At 39.0% G+C, this 18,117-nt stretch overlaps 1 protein-coding gene across 1 annotated transcript in view; it reads right to left on the bottom strand.

The window, feature by feature from the left end:
• XNDC1N (XRCC1 N-terminal domain containing 1, N-terminal like) overlaps positions 1-18,117 on the bottom strand; it is a 446,185-nt gene that overhangs the window by 238,269 nt on the left and 189,799 nt on the right. Inside the window, exon 5 of the mRNA XM_053705638.1 lies at positions 8,031-8,128. Within this exon, the coding sequence (XP_053561613.1) occupies positions 8,031-8,128 (98 nt within the window). The remainder of the gene's footprint in view (positions 1-8,030; positions 8,129-18,117) is intronic.

Below are 18,117 nucleotides of genomic sequence, written 5' to 3'. Positions count from 1 at the left end.
AAATGGCAAACAGCAACGCGTTTCTCGACCTACGGGTCGTTTCATCAGGCTGATAATGCCTATCTCACAACTTGCTCTACTTATAGTATTTAGTAACCTATCAAATGCTGACCTCACTCACACACCCCTATAGGAAGCCAATCAGAGAGCCAAGCACGGATTGGTACATGGCCAATCACATTCATCCTATAGATAAGGTGTGTGTGTGACGTGAGCCACAACGGCTTTCAGATATTTTTAAAATTTAAAAATTATTAACAATTCATCTTAACATTGTATAATATTAAAACATATACATATCACAAATCAGATAAAATATGTGCACAATTGATAACGATATTAGACAACTTCATTGATCCTGGATGCAACAACTTGGGGTAAAAAATACCCTACATGTGTATATAAAAGCGTCAGTGCAACCAGGAACTGAAGAATTGCATGATTTCATATGAGCATTCCTATATAATAAATGTCCTTTCTGGCTAGACATATGTCCTAGTCTCACAGATAAGACAGACCAATACATCCTAACATACAATATAAAGCATACATATTATATATATAAAATAAAATCAGGAACTCAAACGTGACATATGTCACCACCAAACCATAACTAATTGGAAAGCTATAGTAACAACATAGTACATTATAAAATAAATATAGTTAGTAGAGATGTGTATCCTGTATAGCGCTGTCCTATAATCAGGCTCATATGTTAAGGGAGACTTGATAAGGCCCTTTTAAACATATATATATATCCTAAATGCAGGTGTATAGCCACAATAGAGGGACTTTTAAGATTAACCCAATAATTGATGAGAGCATGGTAATGCACACATGACCTATCAATTTGAGTCCCATAGACTAAGGCTCATTGATGGAGAGGGAGACCTAAAGGAGCCAGTCACTGGAAGGCGGCCAAATCAACACATAGATTCAGACCGTCAGAGTGCATACTCTTCAGTACATGAATGCAGTAGGTCTCCCTCTGCCTGAGTCTAAAAAAACGATTATATAAATGAGACTTAGATATATGTTCGATGGGGTTGATAGAAAAGCATTTAAGGTCACCATTATGAGCATTATTGCAGTGTCTGGAGACACTGTGAAGTCTATAGTTACTTTTCATGTTTCGTTGGTGCTCAGCCCACCTAGTGCTAAGGCGCCTACAGGTGCGCCCCACGTACTGCATTCCACAAATGCATGTCAACAAATAAACAACATAATTGGATGCACAGGACACATACCCGGTTATAGTATATGATTTTTGGGTGACGCTAGATCTAAAAGTTTTTTGTTTATTGTCCACAAATGTGCACATCTTGCATCTATTTGACCTACATTTAAAGGAACCTGATGGTAACTGGCATACTGATAGATGGTTACGTGTAAGTGGTATCTTGTGTTTTACCACTTTACTAGGAGCCAGCAGTGTTTTTAAGGTGGGAGCCCTTCTATAGACTACTCTTGGTTTATTGTCCAACTGTTTTCCTAAAATGGGATCTTTCATCAGAATCTCCCAATGTTTGTAAATAATCTGTTTTATTAGATGGAGGTTGGAATTGTACTGAGTTATGAATAGGGGACATTTATTGATACCCTCAACCTTCTCTGCTTGGGTGGTAGCAGTAGAGAAATATTTCTCTCTATCATCAGATTTGGCCCTACTGTACCCATTATTAATGATATGTGTTGGGTAGTTTTTCTCAATGAAACGTTCTTGTAAAATGAGACTCTGAGACTCATAGTCAGATATAGAGCTGCAATTGCGGCGGACTCTTTTAAATTGCCCATAAGGCACATTTTGTTTCCATGGATGGTAGTGGCAACTCTTAAAGTCCAAAAAGCTGTTGCAGTCAACCGTTTTAAAAAAGGTGGTACTAGTTACCCTCCCATCAGTGAAACAAAGATTTAAATCTAAGTACACAATAGATTTATCATTGATGACACTCGTGAAGTTTATGCCTCTATTGTTAGAATTTAGATGGTCTATAAATAGATTAGCGGAGGACTGATCCCCCCTCCAAATGAATATGAGGTCATCTATAAATCTGCCATAGAATACCAGGTTCGCCCCAAAGCCCGATTCATGGATATAATGTTGTTCGAAGTAACCCATAAATAGGTTAGCGTAGCTCAGGGCGAACCTGGTACCCATGGCAGTACCTCTTGTCTGTAAAAAGAACTCATCCTGGAACACAAAATAGTTGTGTTCCAGGATGAAAGTAATCAAGTCCAATATAAATACTCTTTGGTTCTCAGGAAGATACATATCAAGTTCTAGGTAGTGGGATACTGCTATCAGCCCTAATTCATGGGGGATGTTGGAATACAGCGCTTGGACATCACATGTTATCCATATAATTTCTGGAGAGATCTGTATTGGTTCTAATTTTTTCAGGAGGTCTGTTAAGTCCCTAATATATGACTCGAGACCCAGTACATACCTCTGCAGAAAATAATCCACGTAAGAAGATACATTGTCAGTGAGACTGCCTATCCCTGCTATTATGGGACGGCCTGGAGGACATTTGTTGTCCTTATGTATCTTAGGAAGGTGGTAGTAAAAAGCCTGGTTAGGCTCATTAGGGACCAGATAATCTTTTTCCTTTTTATAAAGTATCCCTTCCTTAAAAGCACCTTCTACAATATCTCTATTATATTGGACTTGATTACTTTCATCCTGGAACACAACTATTTTGTGTTCCAGGATGAGTTCTTTTTACAGACAAGAGGTACTACCATGGGTACCAGGTTCGCCCCGAGCTACGCTAACCTATTTATGGGTTACTTCGAACAACATTATATCCATGAATCGGGCTTTGGGGCGAACCTGGTATTCTATGGCAGATTTATAGATGACCTCATATTCATTTGGAGGGGGGATCAGTCCTCCGCTAATCTATTTATAGACCATCTAAATTCTAACAATAGAGGCATAAACTTCACGAGTGTCATCAATGATAAATCTATTGTGTACTTAGATTTAAATCTTTGTTTCACTGATGGGAGGGTAACTAGTACCACCTTTTTTAAAACGGTTGACTGCAACAGCTTTTTGGACTTTAAGAGTTGCCACTACCATCCATGGAAACAAAATGTGCCTTATGGGCAATTTAAAAGAGTCCGTCGCAATTGCAGCTCTATATCTGACTATGAGTCTCAGAGTCTCATTTTACGAGAACGTTTCATTGAGAAAAACTACCCAACACATATCATTAATAATGGGTACAGTAGGGCCAAATCTGATGATAGAGAGAAATATTTCTCTACTGCTACCACCCAAGCAGAGAAGGTTGAGGGTATCAATAAATGTCCCCTATTCATAACTCAGTACAATTCCAACCACCATCTAATAAAACAGATTATTTACAAACATTGGGAGATTCTGATGAAAGATCCCATTTTAGGAAAACAGTTGGACAATAAACCAAGAGTAGTCTATAGAAGGGCTCCCACCTTAAAAACACTGCTGGCTCCTAGTAAAGTGGTAAAACACAAGATACCACTTACACATAACCATCTATCAGTATGCCAATTACCATCAGGTTCCTTTAAATGTAGGTCAAATAGATGCAAGATGTGCACATTTGTGGACAATAAACAAAAAACTTTTAGATCTAGCGTCACCCAAAAATCATATACTATAACCGGGTATGTGTCCTGTGCATCCAATTATGTTGTTTATTTGTTGACATGCATTTGTGGAATGCAGTACGTGGGGCGCACCTGTAGGCGCCTTAGCACTAGGTGGGCTGAGCACCAACGAAACATGAAAAATAACTATAGACTTCACAGTGTCTCCAGACACTGCAATAATGCTCATAATGGTGACCTTAAATGCTTTTCTATCAACCCCATCGAACATATATCTAAGTCTCATTTATATAATCGTTTTTTTAGACTCAGGCAGAGGGAGACCTACTGGATTCATGTACTGAAGAGTATGCACCCTGACGGCCTGAATCTATGTGTTGATTTGGCCGCCTTCCAGTGACTGGCTCCTTTAGGTCTCCCTCTCCATCAATGAGCCTTAGTCTATGGGACTCAAATTGATAGGTCATGTGTGCATTACCATGCTCTCATCAATTATTGGGTTAATCTTAAAAGTCCCTCTATTGTGGCTACACACCTGCATTTAGGATATATATATATGTTAAAAAGGGCCTTATCAAGTCTCCCTTAACATATGAGCCTGATTATAGGACAGCGCTATACAGGATACACATCTCTACTAACTATATTTATTTTATAATGTACTATGTTGTTACTATAGCTTTCCAATTAGTTATGGTTTGGTGGTGACATATGTCACGTTTGAGTTCCTGATTTTATTTTATATATATAATATGTATGCTTTATATTGTATGTTAGGATGTATTGGTCTGTCTTATCTGTGAGACTAGGACATATGTCTAGCCAGAAAGGACATTTATTATATAGGAATGCTCATATGAAATCATGCAATTCTTCAGTTCCTGGTTGCACTGACGCTTTTATATACACATGTAGGGTATTTTTTACCCCAAGTTGTTGCATCCAGGATCAATGAAGTTGTCTAATATCGTTATCAATTGTGCACATATTTTATCTGAGTTGTGATATGTATATGTTTTAATATTATACAATGTTAAGATGAATTGTTAATAATTTTTAATTTTAAATATATCTGAAAGGCGTTGTGGCTCACGTCACACACACACCTTATCTATAGGATGAATGTGATTGGCCATGTACCAATCCGTGTTTGGCTCTCTGACTGGCTTCCTATAGGGGTGTGTGAGTGAGGTCAGCATTTGATAGGTTACTAAATACTATAAGTAGAGCAAGTTGTGAGATAGGCATTATCAGCCTGATGAAACGACCCGTAGGTCGAGAAACGCGTTGCTGTTTGCCATTTGTTTTTAACTAACTCAATAAATACGAGTTTTTTATCCATATCACTTCTTGCTCTTCATTATCCTGATCCATCATCCTGATTGGTCTGCTGACCTGCCTGTTCAAACGTGAAGCCTAGCATTGGCTACTCCCGGAACAGCTCTGACGTCTGATGCTGATTCTCTGTGGCCGCTGATTGGCTGAACGGACCCCGTGACCTGACGTCTCCACGCACTGCTGTGTATGTCTGTCGGGCGACCTAAAGTCCCGTCCCGCTCTACTAGGCATCCTCATATGCCGCTATCCTTGTGAGTATACCCCATCACGGGCTGCCTCATTGTTTGCCTTATCTGGTTGTTACGATACTGTCCCATGAGGAGCCTCTCTCTTTCTCTTTGATTCTCTTGGACAACATCCCCTTTTGAAAAGTTTTGCTCAGGAAATGTGTTTTCCCTATAACTTAAAGGGACACTGTACCCAAATTTTTTCTTTTGTGATTCAGATAGAGCATGCAATTTGAAGCAACTTTCTAATGTACTCCTATTATCAAATTTTCTTCATTCTCTTGTTATGTTTATTTTAAAAGCAAGAATTTAAGTTTAGATGCCGGCCCATTTTTGGTGAACAACCTGGGTTGTCCTTGCTGATTGGGCAGCACCAATAAACATTTGCTGTCCATGGTTCCGAACCACAAATTTGCTGGCTCCTCAGCTTAGATGCCTTCTTTTTCAAATAAAGATATCAAGAGAACAAAGAAAAATTGATAATAGAAGTAAATTAGAAAGCTGCATAAAATTGCATGCTCTATCTGAATCACAAAAGAAAAAATTTGGGTACAGTGTCCCTTTAAAGTCCTCTCAATACATGAGGGACAGAAAGGGATAGGTGGTTCCACATTTGCATCAAAACACAAGGAGCAAGTAACATTTTGCAAGTCTCCTTGGTCCATACTGATCACAATAGTATAATTAGGCAATAAAAACTTTAATTTTGAAAAAAGAAATTTTTATGCAAAAAAACATTACTGTATACTGTATCTTTAAATTTAAAAGTGTCACCTATTTAATGTGAGTTGCAAAAACGTGTTTAAACAACCATATATTAACAAAAAAGGACACCCAAACCATCCGGCTTGTATCCGGTCTGAGCTGTGAGTTCAGATAAAGGCGCAGTGAAAAAGCGCGCAATACAGGAGATCCGCCCATCATGGGCGTGGCTAACTGTAAAGACTCCTGCAATGACGTAGTTTTAAATTAAACACTAATGCCATGAAACCACCAGCCCTCAAAGCTTATCTCCCAGCTCCAGTGCCTGCAAAAAACGCTGTCTGGTTCTCTCAGACTCTGAGAGCTATGTCCCATAATAAAGTGCCAAGTATATAAGCCCTTTATATAGTGTTAATAAATAGTAAATAGTAAAGTGCTCCTTTTCCTGTCAGTGTCCTAGGAAAATAACAAAGCACTTACCTCATTTATCTGCCTGACAGCTAAGGCAGTTCACCAGGTTTGAGGGGTCCTATCCCCCACATGGAACTGTGAAGAAAAATAAATTCCTGAATAAGTATTCCTCAGGTTTTCAGGGTTAGGGCAGCAGAAATATATGGGAGGCGCAGTGAGAATTATGTCCCACAAGTTGCTCTAAATGCTCTAAAGCCATTAAAGCTCTACTGTAGAGACTGATATGGACTACGGCTACACCCTAGGACAAAGCAGCACAATCTTGCACTACTTTAAAAATAATTAACTCTCGATTAGAGAATCTTATCTAACACCTCACTTTACCACATCCTATCACTAACGTAGGCAAAGAGAATGACTGGAGTGGGAGGGAAGGGAGGAGCTATTTAACAGCTTTGCTGTGGTGCTCTTTGCCACCTCCTGCTGACCAGGAGGTGAATATCCCATTAGTAATTAAGATGATCCGTGGACTCATCGTGTCTTAAAAAAGAAATAAATCTAAAGAAAGGACTTATCCTCCAGGGAATTTCTGCTGCGGAGCAGTCACAGCAGCTGCAGGTCTGATAGCCTCACTTAACTGCCAAAAGGGACCTGTAGACAGAGAAAGAGCAGTGTAACCAACCCTGGCTTTCCATCAAAGAGGTAGCAATAATGTTAGAAATAAAGTAAAGACAACCTTGCCGCTTTCTAACTGCTAATAGCCACCATTACTCTTACTAAAGAGATTGACATGGACACAGCATAGCCCCAAATCCTTGCTTGCCGGCAAAAGTACCCATAAAAGGATTACATATCTTCAGACACCATCTTCGCACATCCTCCATTGACAAAGGCAAAAAGAATGACTGGGGATTATGGGTAAGGAAAGTTACACTTAGCTGCTTTGCTGGGGTGCTCTTTGCCTCCTCCTGCTGGCCAGGAGTTGAATATCCCACTAGTAATTAGAATGACGTTGTGGACTCTCCATGCCATAGGAAATAAAAAGGGATTATCTATCTTTTAAAACAATAAAAATTATATTGTAGACTGTCCCTTAAGTGCTCCTGCATTGTCTTTTTATAATGCGTGTGTTGATTACTGATAACTATGGTATTTAAAGGGCCATAATACCCAAATGTTTAATCACTTGATAGTGATGCAGTATAACTGTAAAAAGCTGACTAGAAAATATCACATGAACATCTCTATGTAAAAAAGAAAGATATTTTATCTCAAAAATTCCTCAGTAGTCACATCCCATTGTAAAGGACTTCTAAGCAACAAATAAGTATGTCTGTCCCGGGACAGCGGGAGGAGCGAGCTTATTTCCCTATTCAGTGTAAGGAAGTTTAAAATGAAATCTCATGAGAGTTAAGTCAAATCTCATGAGATCACAGTAAAAGAGTTCATGACCTCAGCACTGTTAATGCTGATTGGCTGCTGTTCATTTCTTCATTTTTTTTTTTTTTACCTGCAGCTGGGCAGCAGCTGAGTATAACTTTTTATACAGAACTTACTCTGCTGAGCTGAGGAGATTGTGAGGTAAAATATCTTCCTTTTTTACATAGAGATGCTCAGGTGATATTTTCAAGTGATTTAGTATATGAGTATTGTATGAGTATGTCCCTTTAATAATCCTTTAAGAATACTAGTCATTTTTTTTTACTATTAATTTTATATTTATGTTTTTTGCACATAAAAATTAAACACACATACTGTATGTCATTCTCCGTAGGGCCTTTTATAAACATCTTTCTGAAAATAGAGCAGGAGTGTTGTTGAGATCCTGGAGCGTCCTCCGGGGAATCTTCATTCTGTGGTACATAAATAAATTGCACATGACTGAGATCATTAGACATTAAGGGCAGTTATGGGAAGGAGATTAAACAAAAGAAAAAACACAAACATTATCCAGCGCTGATATTACAACATTTCTACTGTCACCTGTTGAGTTAAACAAAACGTGTAAAAAATAAGAGATATCACAGTCATAATCCTGCCTAAAGGAACTTCTTCCTACATTAGTCCCCAGTTGCACAATAATTGCCTCTAGCGGACTTGGATGAAGCCATTAGCTACTTAAATGATGAAGTCTATTGCTTTATTCAGTTGAGAAGCATTCTAGAGTAACCAGAACACCTCTAGAGATAATTTAAAAACGTCCCCATGATGTGGTTTAAAAAAAAAATCACGACACTATGGCTGGGATATCAGGTGGGGAAAAAACATAATTTATGTAAGAACTTACCTGATAAATTAATTTCTTTCATATTAGCAAGAGTCCATGAACTAGTGACGTATGGGATATACATTCCTACCAGGAGGGGCAAAGTTTCCCAAACCTCAAAATGCCTATAAATACAACCCTCAGAACACCCACAATTCAGTTTAACGAATAGCCGAAAACTGGGGTGATAAGAAAGGAGCGAAAGCATCAAAATAAGGAATTGGAATAATTGTGCTTTATACAAAAAAATCATAACCACCACAAAAAAGGGTGGGCCTCATGGACTCTTGCTAATATGAAATAAATGAATTTATCAGGTAAATTCTTACATAAATTATGTTTTCTTTCATGTAATTAGCAAGAGTCCATGAGCTAGTGACGTATGGGATAATAAATACCCAAGATGTGGAACTTCCACGCAAGAGTCACTAGAGAGGGAGGGATAAAATAAAGTCAGCCAATTCCGCTGAAAAATAATAATAATCCACAACCCAAAACAAAAGTTTTAATCTCAATAATGAAAAAAACTGAAATTATAAGCAGAAGAATCAAACTGAAACAGCTGCCTGAAGTACTTTTCTACCTTTCAGAAGAAGAAAACACATAAAAATTGTAGAATTTAGTAAAGGTATGCAAAGAAGACCAAGTTGCTGCTTTGCAAATCTGATCAACAGAAGCTTCATTCCTAAACGCCTAGGAAGTAGAAACTGACCTAGTAGAATGAGCCGTAATTTTTTGAGGCGGGGATTTACCCGACTCTACATAAGCATGATGAATCAAAGACTTTAACCAAGACGCCAAAGAAATGGCGGAGGCCTTCTGACCTTTTCTGGACCCAGAAAAGATAACAAATAGACTAGAAGTCTTTCTAAAATCTTTAGTAGCTTAAACATAATATTTCAAAGCTCTTACTACATCCAAAGAATGTAAAGATCTCTCCTTTGAATTCTTAGGATTAGGACACAATGAAGGAACCACAATTTCTCTACTAATGTTGTTAGAATTCACAACCTTAGATAAAAATTTAAATGAAGTCCGCAACACTGCCTTATCCTGATGAAAAATCAGAAAAGGAGATTCACAAGAAAGAGCAGATAATTCAGAAACTCTTCTAGCAGAAGAGATGGCCAAAAGGAACAGAACTTTCCAAGAAAGTAATTTAATGTCCAAAGAATGCATAGGTTCAAACGGAGGAGCTTGTAAAGCCCTCAGAACCAAATTAAGACTCCAAGGAGGAGAGATTGACTTAATGACAGGTTTGATACGAATCAAAGCCTGTACAAAACAATGAATATCAGGAAGATTAGCAATCTTTCTGTGAAAAAGAACAGAAAGAGCAGAGATTTGTCCTTTCAAAGAACTTGCAGACAAACCTTTATCCAAACCATCCTGAAGAAACTGTAAAATTCTAGGAATTCTGAAATAATGCCAGGAGAATTTATGAGAAGAACACCAAGAAATGTAAGTCTTCCAGACTCGATAATAAATCTTCCTAGACACAGATTTACGAGCCTGTAACATAGTATTAATTACTGAGTCAGAGAAACCTCTATGACTAAGAATCAAGTGTTCAATTTCCATACCTTCAAATTTAATGATCTGAGATCCTGATGGAAAAAAGGGCCTTGAGATAGAAGGTCTGGTCTTAACGGAAGAGTCCAAGGTTGACAACTGGCCATCCGAATGAGATCCGCATACCAAAACCTGTGAGGCCATGCTGGAGCCACCAGCAGCACAAACGAACGTTCCATTAGAATTTTGGAAATCACCTTTGGAAGAAGAACTAGAGGCGGAAAGATATAGGCAGGATGATAATTCCAAGGAAGCGACAATGCGTCCACTGCCTCCGCCTGAGGGTCCCTGGATCTGGACAGATACCTGGGAAGTTTCTTGTTTAGATGAGAGGCCATCAGATCTATTTCTGGAGGTCCCCAGATTTGAACAATCTGAAGAAATACCTCTGGGTGAAGGGACCATTCGCCCGGATGTAACGTCTGGCGACTGAGATAATCCGCTTCCCAATTGTCTACACCTGGGATGTGAACCGCAGAGATTAGACAGGAGCTGGATTCCGCCCATAAAAGTATCCAAGATACTTCTTTCATAGCCTGAGGACTGTGAGTCCCACCTTGATGATTGACATATGCCATTGACATGTGACATTGTCTGTCTGAAAACAAATAAACGATTCTCTCTTCAGAAGAGGCCAAAACTGAAGAGCTCTGAAAATCGCACGGAGTTCCAAAATGTTGATTGGTAATCTCGCCTCCTGAGATTCCCAAACCCCCTGCACTGTCAGAGATCCCTATACAGCTCCCCAACCTGACAGACTCGCATCTGTTGAGATCACAGTCCAGGTTGGACGAAAAAAAGAAGCCCCTTGGACTAAACGATGGTGATCTATCCACCACGTCAGAGAGTGTCGTACATTGGGATTTAAGGATATTAATTGTGATATCTTTGTACAATCCCTGCACCACTGGTTCAGCATACAAAGCTGAAGAGGTCGCATGTGAAAATGAGCAAAAGGGATTGCGTCCGATGCAGCAGTCATGAGACCTAGAATTTCCATGCACAAAGCTACCGAAGGGAATGATTGAGACTGAAGGTTTTGACAAGCTGAAACCAATTTCAGATGTCTCTTTTCTGTTAGAGACAAGGTCATGGACACTGAATCTATTTGAAAACCCAAAAAGGTTACCTTTGTTTGAGGAATCAACAAACTCTTTGGTAAATTGATCCTCCAACCATGTCTTTGAAGAAACAACACAAGTTGATTCGTGTGAGATTCTGCAGAATGTAAAGACTAAGCAAGTACCAAGATATCGTCCAAATAAGGAAATACCGCAATACCCTGTTCTCTGATTACAGAGAGAAGGGCACCGAGAACCTTTGAAAAGATCCTTGGAGCTGTTGCTAGGCCAAACGGAAGGGTCACAAACTGGTAATGCTTGTCTAGAAAAGAGAATCTCAGAAACTGAAAGTGATCTGGATGAATCGGAAAATGAAGATATGCACCCTGTAAATCTATTGTGGACATATAATGCCCTTGCTGAACAAAAGGCAGAATAGTCCTTATAGTTACCATTTTGAATGTTGGTATTCTTACATAACGATTCAACATCTTTAGATCCAGAACTGGTCTGAAGGAATTCTCCTTCTTTGGTACAATGAATAGATTTGAGTAAAACCCCAGACCCTGTTCCAGAACGGGAACAGGCACAATTACTCCAGCCAACTCTAGATCTGAAACACATTTCAGAAATGTCTGAGCCTTCACTGGATTTATTGGAATGCGAGAGAGAAAAAATCTCCTTGCAGGCGGCCTTAACTTGAAACCTATTCTGTACCCTTGTGAAACAATGTTCTGAATCCAAAGACTGTGAGTCGAATTGATCCAAATGTCTTTGAAAAATCGTAACCTGCCCCCTACCAGCTGTGCTGGAATGAGGGCCGCACCTTCATGTGGACTTGGGAGCTGGTTTTGACTTTCTAAAAGGCTTGGTTTTATTCCAGATTGGAGAAGGTTTCCAGACAGAAACCGTTCCTTTAGAGGAAGGGTCAGGCTTTTGTTCCTTATTTTGACGAAAGGAACGAAAACGATTAGCAGCCCTGTATTTACCTTTAGATTTTTTGTCCTGAGGCAAAAAAGTTCCTTTCCCCCCAGTAACAGTTGAAATCATAGAATCCAACTGGGAACCAAATAGTTTATTACCTTGGAAAGAAAGAGAAAGCAAAGTTGACTTAGAAGACATATCTGCATTCCAAGTTTTAAGCCATAAAGCTCTTCTAGCTAAAATAGCTAAAGACATATACCTGACATCAACTCTAATGATATCAAAGATGGCATCACAAATAAAGTTATTAGCATGTTGAAGGAGTTTAACAATGCTATGAGTATTATGATCTGATACTTGTTGTGCTAAAGCCTCCAACCAAAAAGTGGAAGCGGCAGCAACATCAGCCAAAGAAATAGCAGGCCTAAGAAGATTACCTGAACATAAATAAGCTTTTCTTAGAAAGGATTCAATCTTCCTATCTTAAGGATCCTTAAAGGAAGTACTATCTGCTGTAGGTATAGTAGTACGTTTAGCAAGAGTAGAGATAGCCCCATCAACTTTAGGGATTTTGTCCCAAAACTCTAATCTGTCAGATGGCACAGGATACAATTTCTTAAACCTTTGAGAAGGAGTAAATGAAGTACCCATATTATTCCATTCCCTAGAAATTACTTCAGAAATAGCATCAGGGACAGGAAAAACTTCTGGAATAACCATAGGAGGTTTAAAAACCGAATTTAAACGCTTAGTAGATTTAGTATCAAGAGGACTAGATTCCTCCATCTCTAAAGCGATTAAAACTTCTTTAAGTAAAGAGCGAATAAATTCCATCTTAAATAAATATGAAGATTTATCAGTGTCAATATCTGAGACAGATTCCTCTAAACCAGAAAAATCCTCATCAGAAACAGACAAATCAGAATGATGACGGTCATTTAAAATTTCATCTGAAAAATGAGAAGTTTTAAAAGACTTTTTACGTTTACTGGAAGGAGGAATAACAGACATAGCCTTCCTAATAGATTTAGAAACAAATTCTCTTATATTAACAGGAACATCCTGAGTATTAGATGTTGAGGGAACAGCAACAGGTAATGGTATATTACTAATGGAAATACTATCTGCATTAGCAAGCTTATCATGACATTCACCACAAACTACAGCCGGAGGAACAGTTACCACAAGTTTACAACAAATGCACTTAACTTTGGTAGAACCAGCATCAGGCAGCGTCTTTCCAGAAGTAGATTCTGATCCAGGGTCAATCTGAGACATCCTGCAATATGTAATAGAAAAAACAACATATAAAGCAAAATGATCAAATTCCTTAAATGACAGTTTCAGGAATGGGAAAAAATGCCAATGAATAAGCCTCTAGCAACCAGAAGCAATGAAAAAATGAGACTGAAATAATGTGAAAAAAAGGTGGAGACAAGAATGACGCCCACATTTTTTATCGCCAAAAAAGACCCCCACATTATTGGCGCCTTAAAAATTTTTGCCGCCAAGAATGACGCCACATCCGGTAACGCCGACATTTTTGGCGCAAAACGTCAAAAAAATTACGCAATCACAAACAACTTCCGGCGTCAAGTATGACGCCGGAAATGACAAAAATATTTTTGGCGCCAAAAAAGTCCGCGCCAAGAATAACGCAATAAATTGAAGCATTTTCAGCCCCCGCGAGCCTAACAGCCCACAGGGAAAAAAGTCAATTTGAAAACAATTTTTAAGGTAAGAAAAAATTGAATATTCATATGCATTAACCCAAATAATGAAACTGACTTGTCTGAAATAAGGAATATTGATCATCCTGAATCAAGGCAAATATAAGTTTAAAGACATATATTTAGAACTTTATATATATATATATATATAAAGTGCCCAACCATAGCTTAGAGTGTCACAAAAAATAAGACTTACTTACCCCAGGACACTCATCTACATATAGTAGATAGCCAAACCAGTACTGAAACGAGAATCAGTAGAGGTAATGGTATATAAGAGTATATCGTCGATCTGAAAAGGGAGGTAAGAGATGAATCTCTACGACCGATAACAGAGAACCTATGAAATAGATCCAGTAGAAGGAGACCATTGAATTCAAATAGGCAATACTCTCTTCACATCCCTCTGACATTCACTGCACTCTGAGAGGAAAAGCGGGCTCCAGCCTGCTGTGAAGCGCATATCAACGTAGAATCTAGCACAAACTTACTTCACCACCTCCACGGGAGGCAAAGTTTGTAAAACTGAATTGTGGGTGTGGTGAGGGGTGTATTTATAGGCATTTTGAGGTTTGGGAAACTTTGACCCTCCTGGTAGGAATGTATATCCCATACGTCACTAGCTCATGGACTCTTGCTAATTACATGAAAGAAAAGGTAATTTTGTGGCCCAAATCTAGTTATTTACAATAGGGTGAGGGGAAACTTTTTTTTGTGCAAAATCCATATTGTATTACATTTTTTACCAATTAGGGTTAGAAACAAAAAAGGCTAAGTATCAATATTTGTGAGGGAGTGGGGAGATGTGTTCCTTATAAATCACTGGACACACTAGGATAGATTACACCGGTAGTGTCGGAGTCCTCCAGGTTAGTTAAAACCTCCTAAAGTAACAAATGGAGATGTACAAGCTAAAAAAAAACTGAAGGAGTCTTTGAAGGCACAACTATTCTCTACAGGAATAGTAGGTCTCTTAGTTAAAGTGGAAATGGCACCCTACACCTTGGGAACTGTTTGTCAGGCCTCCTTAATAGAGGCAGCTATGGGAAACCCAGTCAAGGAAGTAACCTCAAAATATTTTTTCAGCTTACTGGACATCTTAGGGACAACAACTACCGTTGAGTCGCTGTCGTCCAAAGTAGCTAAAACCTCCTTAAATAACAGACGGAGGTGTTCTAGGATAAACCTGAAAGATACAACCTCAGTATCGGCAGGGGGAATTACACTTTCTGAATCTGAAACTTCGCCTTCAGATGCTACTACAGTATCCACCTCCTCAGGCCTCTGGGAGGGGACCTCTAAAAACGCTCAGAAACCTCGCTTACAGATCTGATTTTCCTCTTATGCTTTCCCTGCAACATTGGAAAAGCAGATAACGCATCAGAAAAAGTAGAAGACATGAGAGAAGCGATGTCTCTTAAAGTAACTCCAGCGGTAGCTATTGCGGAAGCGCAGGGCACTGCTTGTGAGGGAGGTAAAATTTGGGGTCCTTGAGGAGACAGATGCGGCATATATTGGACCTCGCCATTAGACTCCTGGACAACATCCTCTTTAGAAAGATTTTGGCTCAGAAAAAAAATCTTTTCTCTATAGCTTAGAGTCCTATCAATACAGGAGGAACAAAAAAAGATTGGTGGTTCCACGTTTGCATCAAAAAACAAGGAGCAAGTGACATCTTGCAAGGTCCCTTGGTCCATTCTGATCACAATGACACATTTATAAAATAAAATTTTTAATTTTGTAACAAAAAAATTTTAAGTGTAAAAACGTTACTGTGCCATTAAATTTTAAAAGTGTAACTTTTTTTTTATATATATATATATATATATTTTTTACTGCACAAGTAAAAACGTATGTGAAAGACTAAAAATAATTAGATAATGCCCCTTTTACTTGCTAGGCAACGATCCGGACTCAACAGGGATATCACAGCTCTATCCGTTCCTAGAAACGCATGTATTAGTAAGAACCATGCGCTTCTAGGCAAAAACTGAAATTTCCTGCTCCGGTAATCTGTAAACATGGAAGCGCAGTGAAAAGGCGCGCAAACGGAAGCCCCGCCCCTTGTGGGCGTTTCTAATCGCAACCTCCTCTCCCGGTCGGCATTTTGATTAAAATAAGCCACGGTGTGAGATAAAAACACCAGCCATAAAAACCTCCATGTTTACTAGCCCCAGTGCCTGCTTCATACTGCATTGTTCGCTAAGGCTCTGAAAGTTCATATGTCCCAACAAACAAAGCGTGCAAATGGAAGCCCCGCCCCTCGTGGGCGTCTCTGACCGCAACCTCCTCTCCTGGTCGGCATTTTGTTGTAAATAAGCCACCGTGTGAGTGAAAACCACCAAGCCATAAAACGTCCATGTCTCCTAACCCCAGTGCCTGATTAATACTGTATTGTTCCCTCAGACTCTGAGAGTTTGTATGTCCCAACAACCAAGCAACTATCCTATGAGCCCTTTGATTGTTACGTGTGTGAGAAGTAAAGTGCTCCCTTTTGCTCCAAGTGTAATTAGCCCCAGAATAACAAAGTGGCACTTATCTCATATGTCTGCCTTACAGTCAGGCAGTCCATCAGGTTTAAGAGGTCCTCTCCCACTCATGGACCTGTGAAAAAAGTAGAAGTTCCTGAGTATATATCCCTCAGGTATTCTGGATTTAGGGCAGCATACAATGTATGGGAGTCGCAGTGAGAATTATGTCCCACAAGTTCCCATTGCTTTAAAGCCACCAAAAGCTCTACTGAAGAGACTGATATGGACTACGGCTACACCCTAGAACAAAGCAGCACACTCTGGCACTACTCTAAAAATAATAAACTCTTGATTGAAGAATCTAATCTAACACCTCACTTTACCTCTTCCTATCACTAACGTAGGCAAAGAGAATGACTGGAGTGGGAGGGAAGGGAGGAGCTATTTAACAGCTCTGCTGTGGTGCTCTTTGCTAACAGCCCATTAGTAATTGAGATGATCCGTGGACTCATTGTATCTTTAAAAAGAAATGATTAGCATGTTGAAGCAAACGAACAATGCTAGACAAATCAGGATCCATTTCCTGTTGCGCTAAACTTTCCAACCAAAAAGTTGATGCAGCTGCAACATCAGCCATAGAAATGGCAGGCCTGAGAAGATAGCCAGAATATAAACAAGCTTCCTTAGATAAGATTCAAGTTTCCTATCTAAAGGGTCCTTAAAGGAAGTACTATCTTCCATAGGAATAGTAGTACGTTTGGAAAGAGTAGAAATAGCCCCATCAACTTTGTGATTTTTTTCCCAAAATTCCAATCTAATTGATGGCAAAGGATACCATTTTTTAAACCTTGAAGAAGGAATAAAAGTACCAGGCCTATTCCATTCGTTAGAAATCATATCAGAAATAGCATCAGGAACTGGAAAAACCTCTGGAGTAACCACAGGAGGTTTATAAACAGAATTTATTAAACGTTTACTAGTTTTAGTATCTAGTTTCCTCAATATCCAACGTAATCAACACCTCTTTTAACAGGGAATGAATATACTCCATTTTAAATAAATATTTGTCAGTGTCAACATCTGAGGAAGGATCTTCTGAATCAGATAGATCCTCATCAGAGGAGGATAATTCAGTATGTTGTCGGTCATTTGAAATTTCATCAACTTTATGAGAAGTTTTAAAAGACCTTTTACGTTTATTAGAAGGCGGGATAGCAGACAAAGCCTTCTGAATCGCATCAGCAATAAAATCTTTTATATCCACAGGGATATCATGTACATTAGATGTTGAAGGAACAACAGGCATTGTACTATTACTGATGGATACATTCTCTGCATGTAAAAGCTTATCATAACAACTATTACATACCACAGCTGGAGATATAATCTCCACAAATTTACAACAGATACACTTAGCTTTGGTAGAACTGTTATCAGACAGCAGGGTTCCAACAGTGGTTTCTGAGACAGGATCAGATTGAGACATCTTGCAAATGTAAGAAGAAAAAATTATCAATTTCCTTATATGGCAGTTTCAGGAATGGGAAAAAAAGGCACACAGCATAGCCCTCTGACATAGAAAAAGGCAAGATGCATATAGGAATGGTGTTTTAAATAATGAAATTATTTGGCGCCAAGTATGATGCACTTTGGCACTAACAACATCCGGAAATGACACACTCGCGTCATTGCAGACACAACCTTGTGCACGGAAACTTGGCATCAACTAAGACACCGGAAATGACGAATTTGCATCACCGGACGAACCAAAAATGACGCAATAAACATCAGCATTTTGCGACCTCGCGAGCCTAATTT

This window comes from Bombina bombina, chromosome 3 (assembly GCF_027579735.1).
Source record: "Bombina bombina isolate aBomBom1 chromosome 3, aBomBom1.pri, whole genome shotgun sequence".
NCBI lineage: Eukaryota > Metazoa > Chordata > Amphibia > Anura > Bombinatoridae > Bombina > Bombina bombina.
This window is presented reverse-complemented; position numbering and strand designations above follow the sequence as displayed.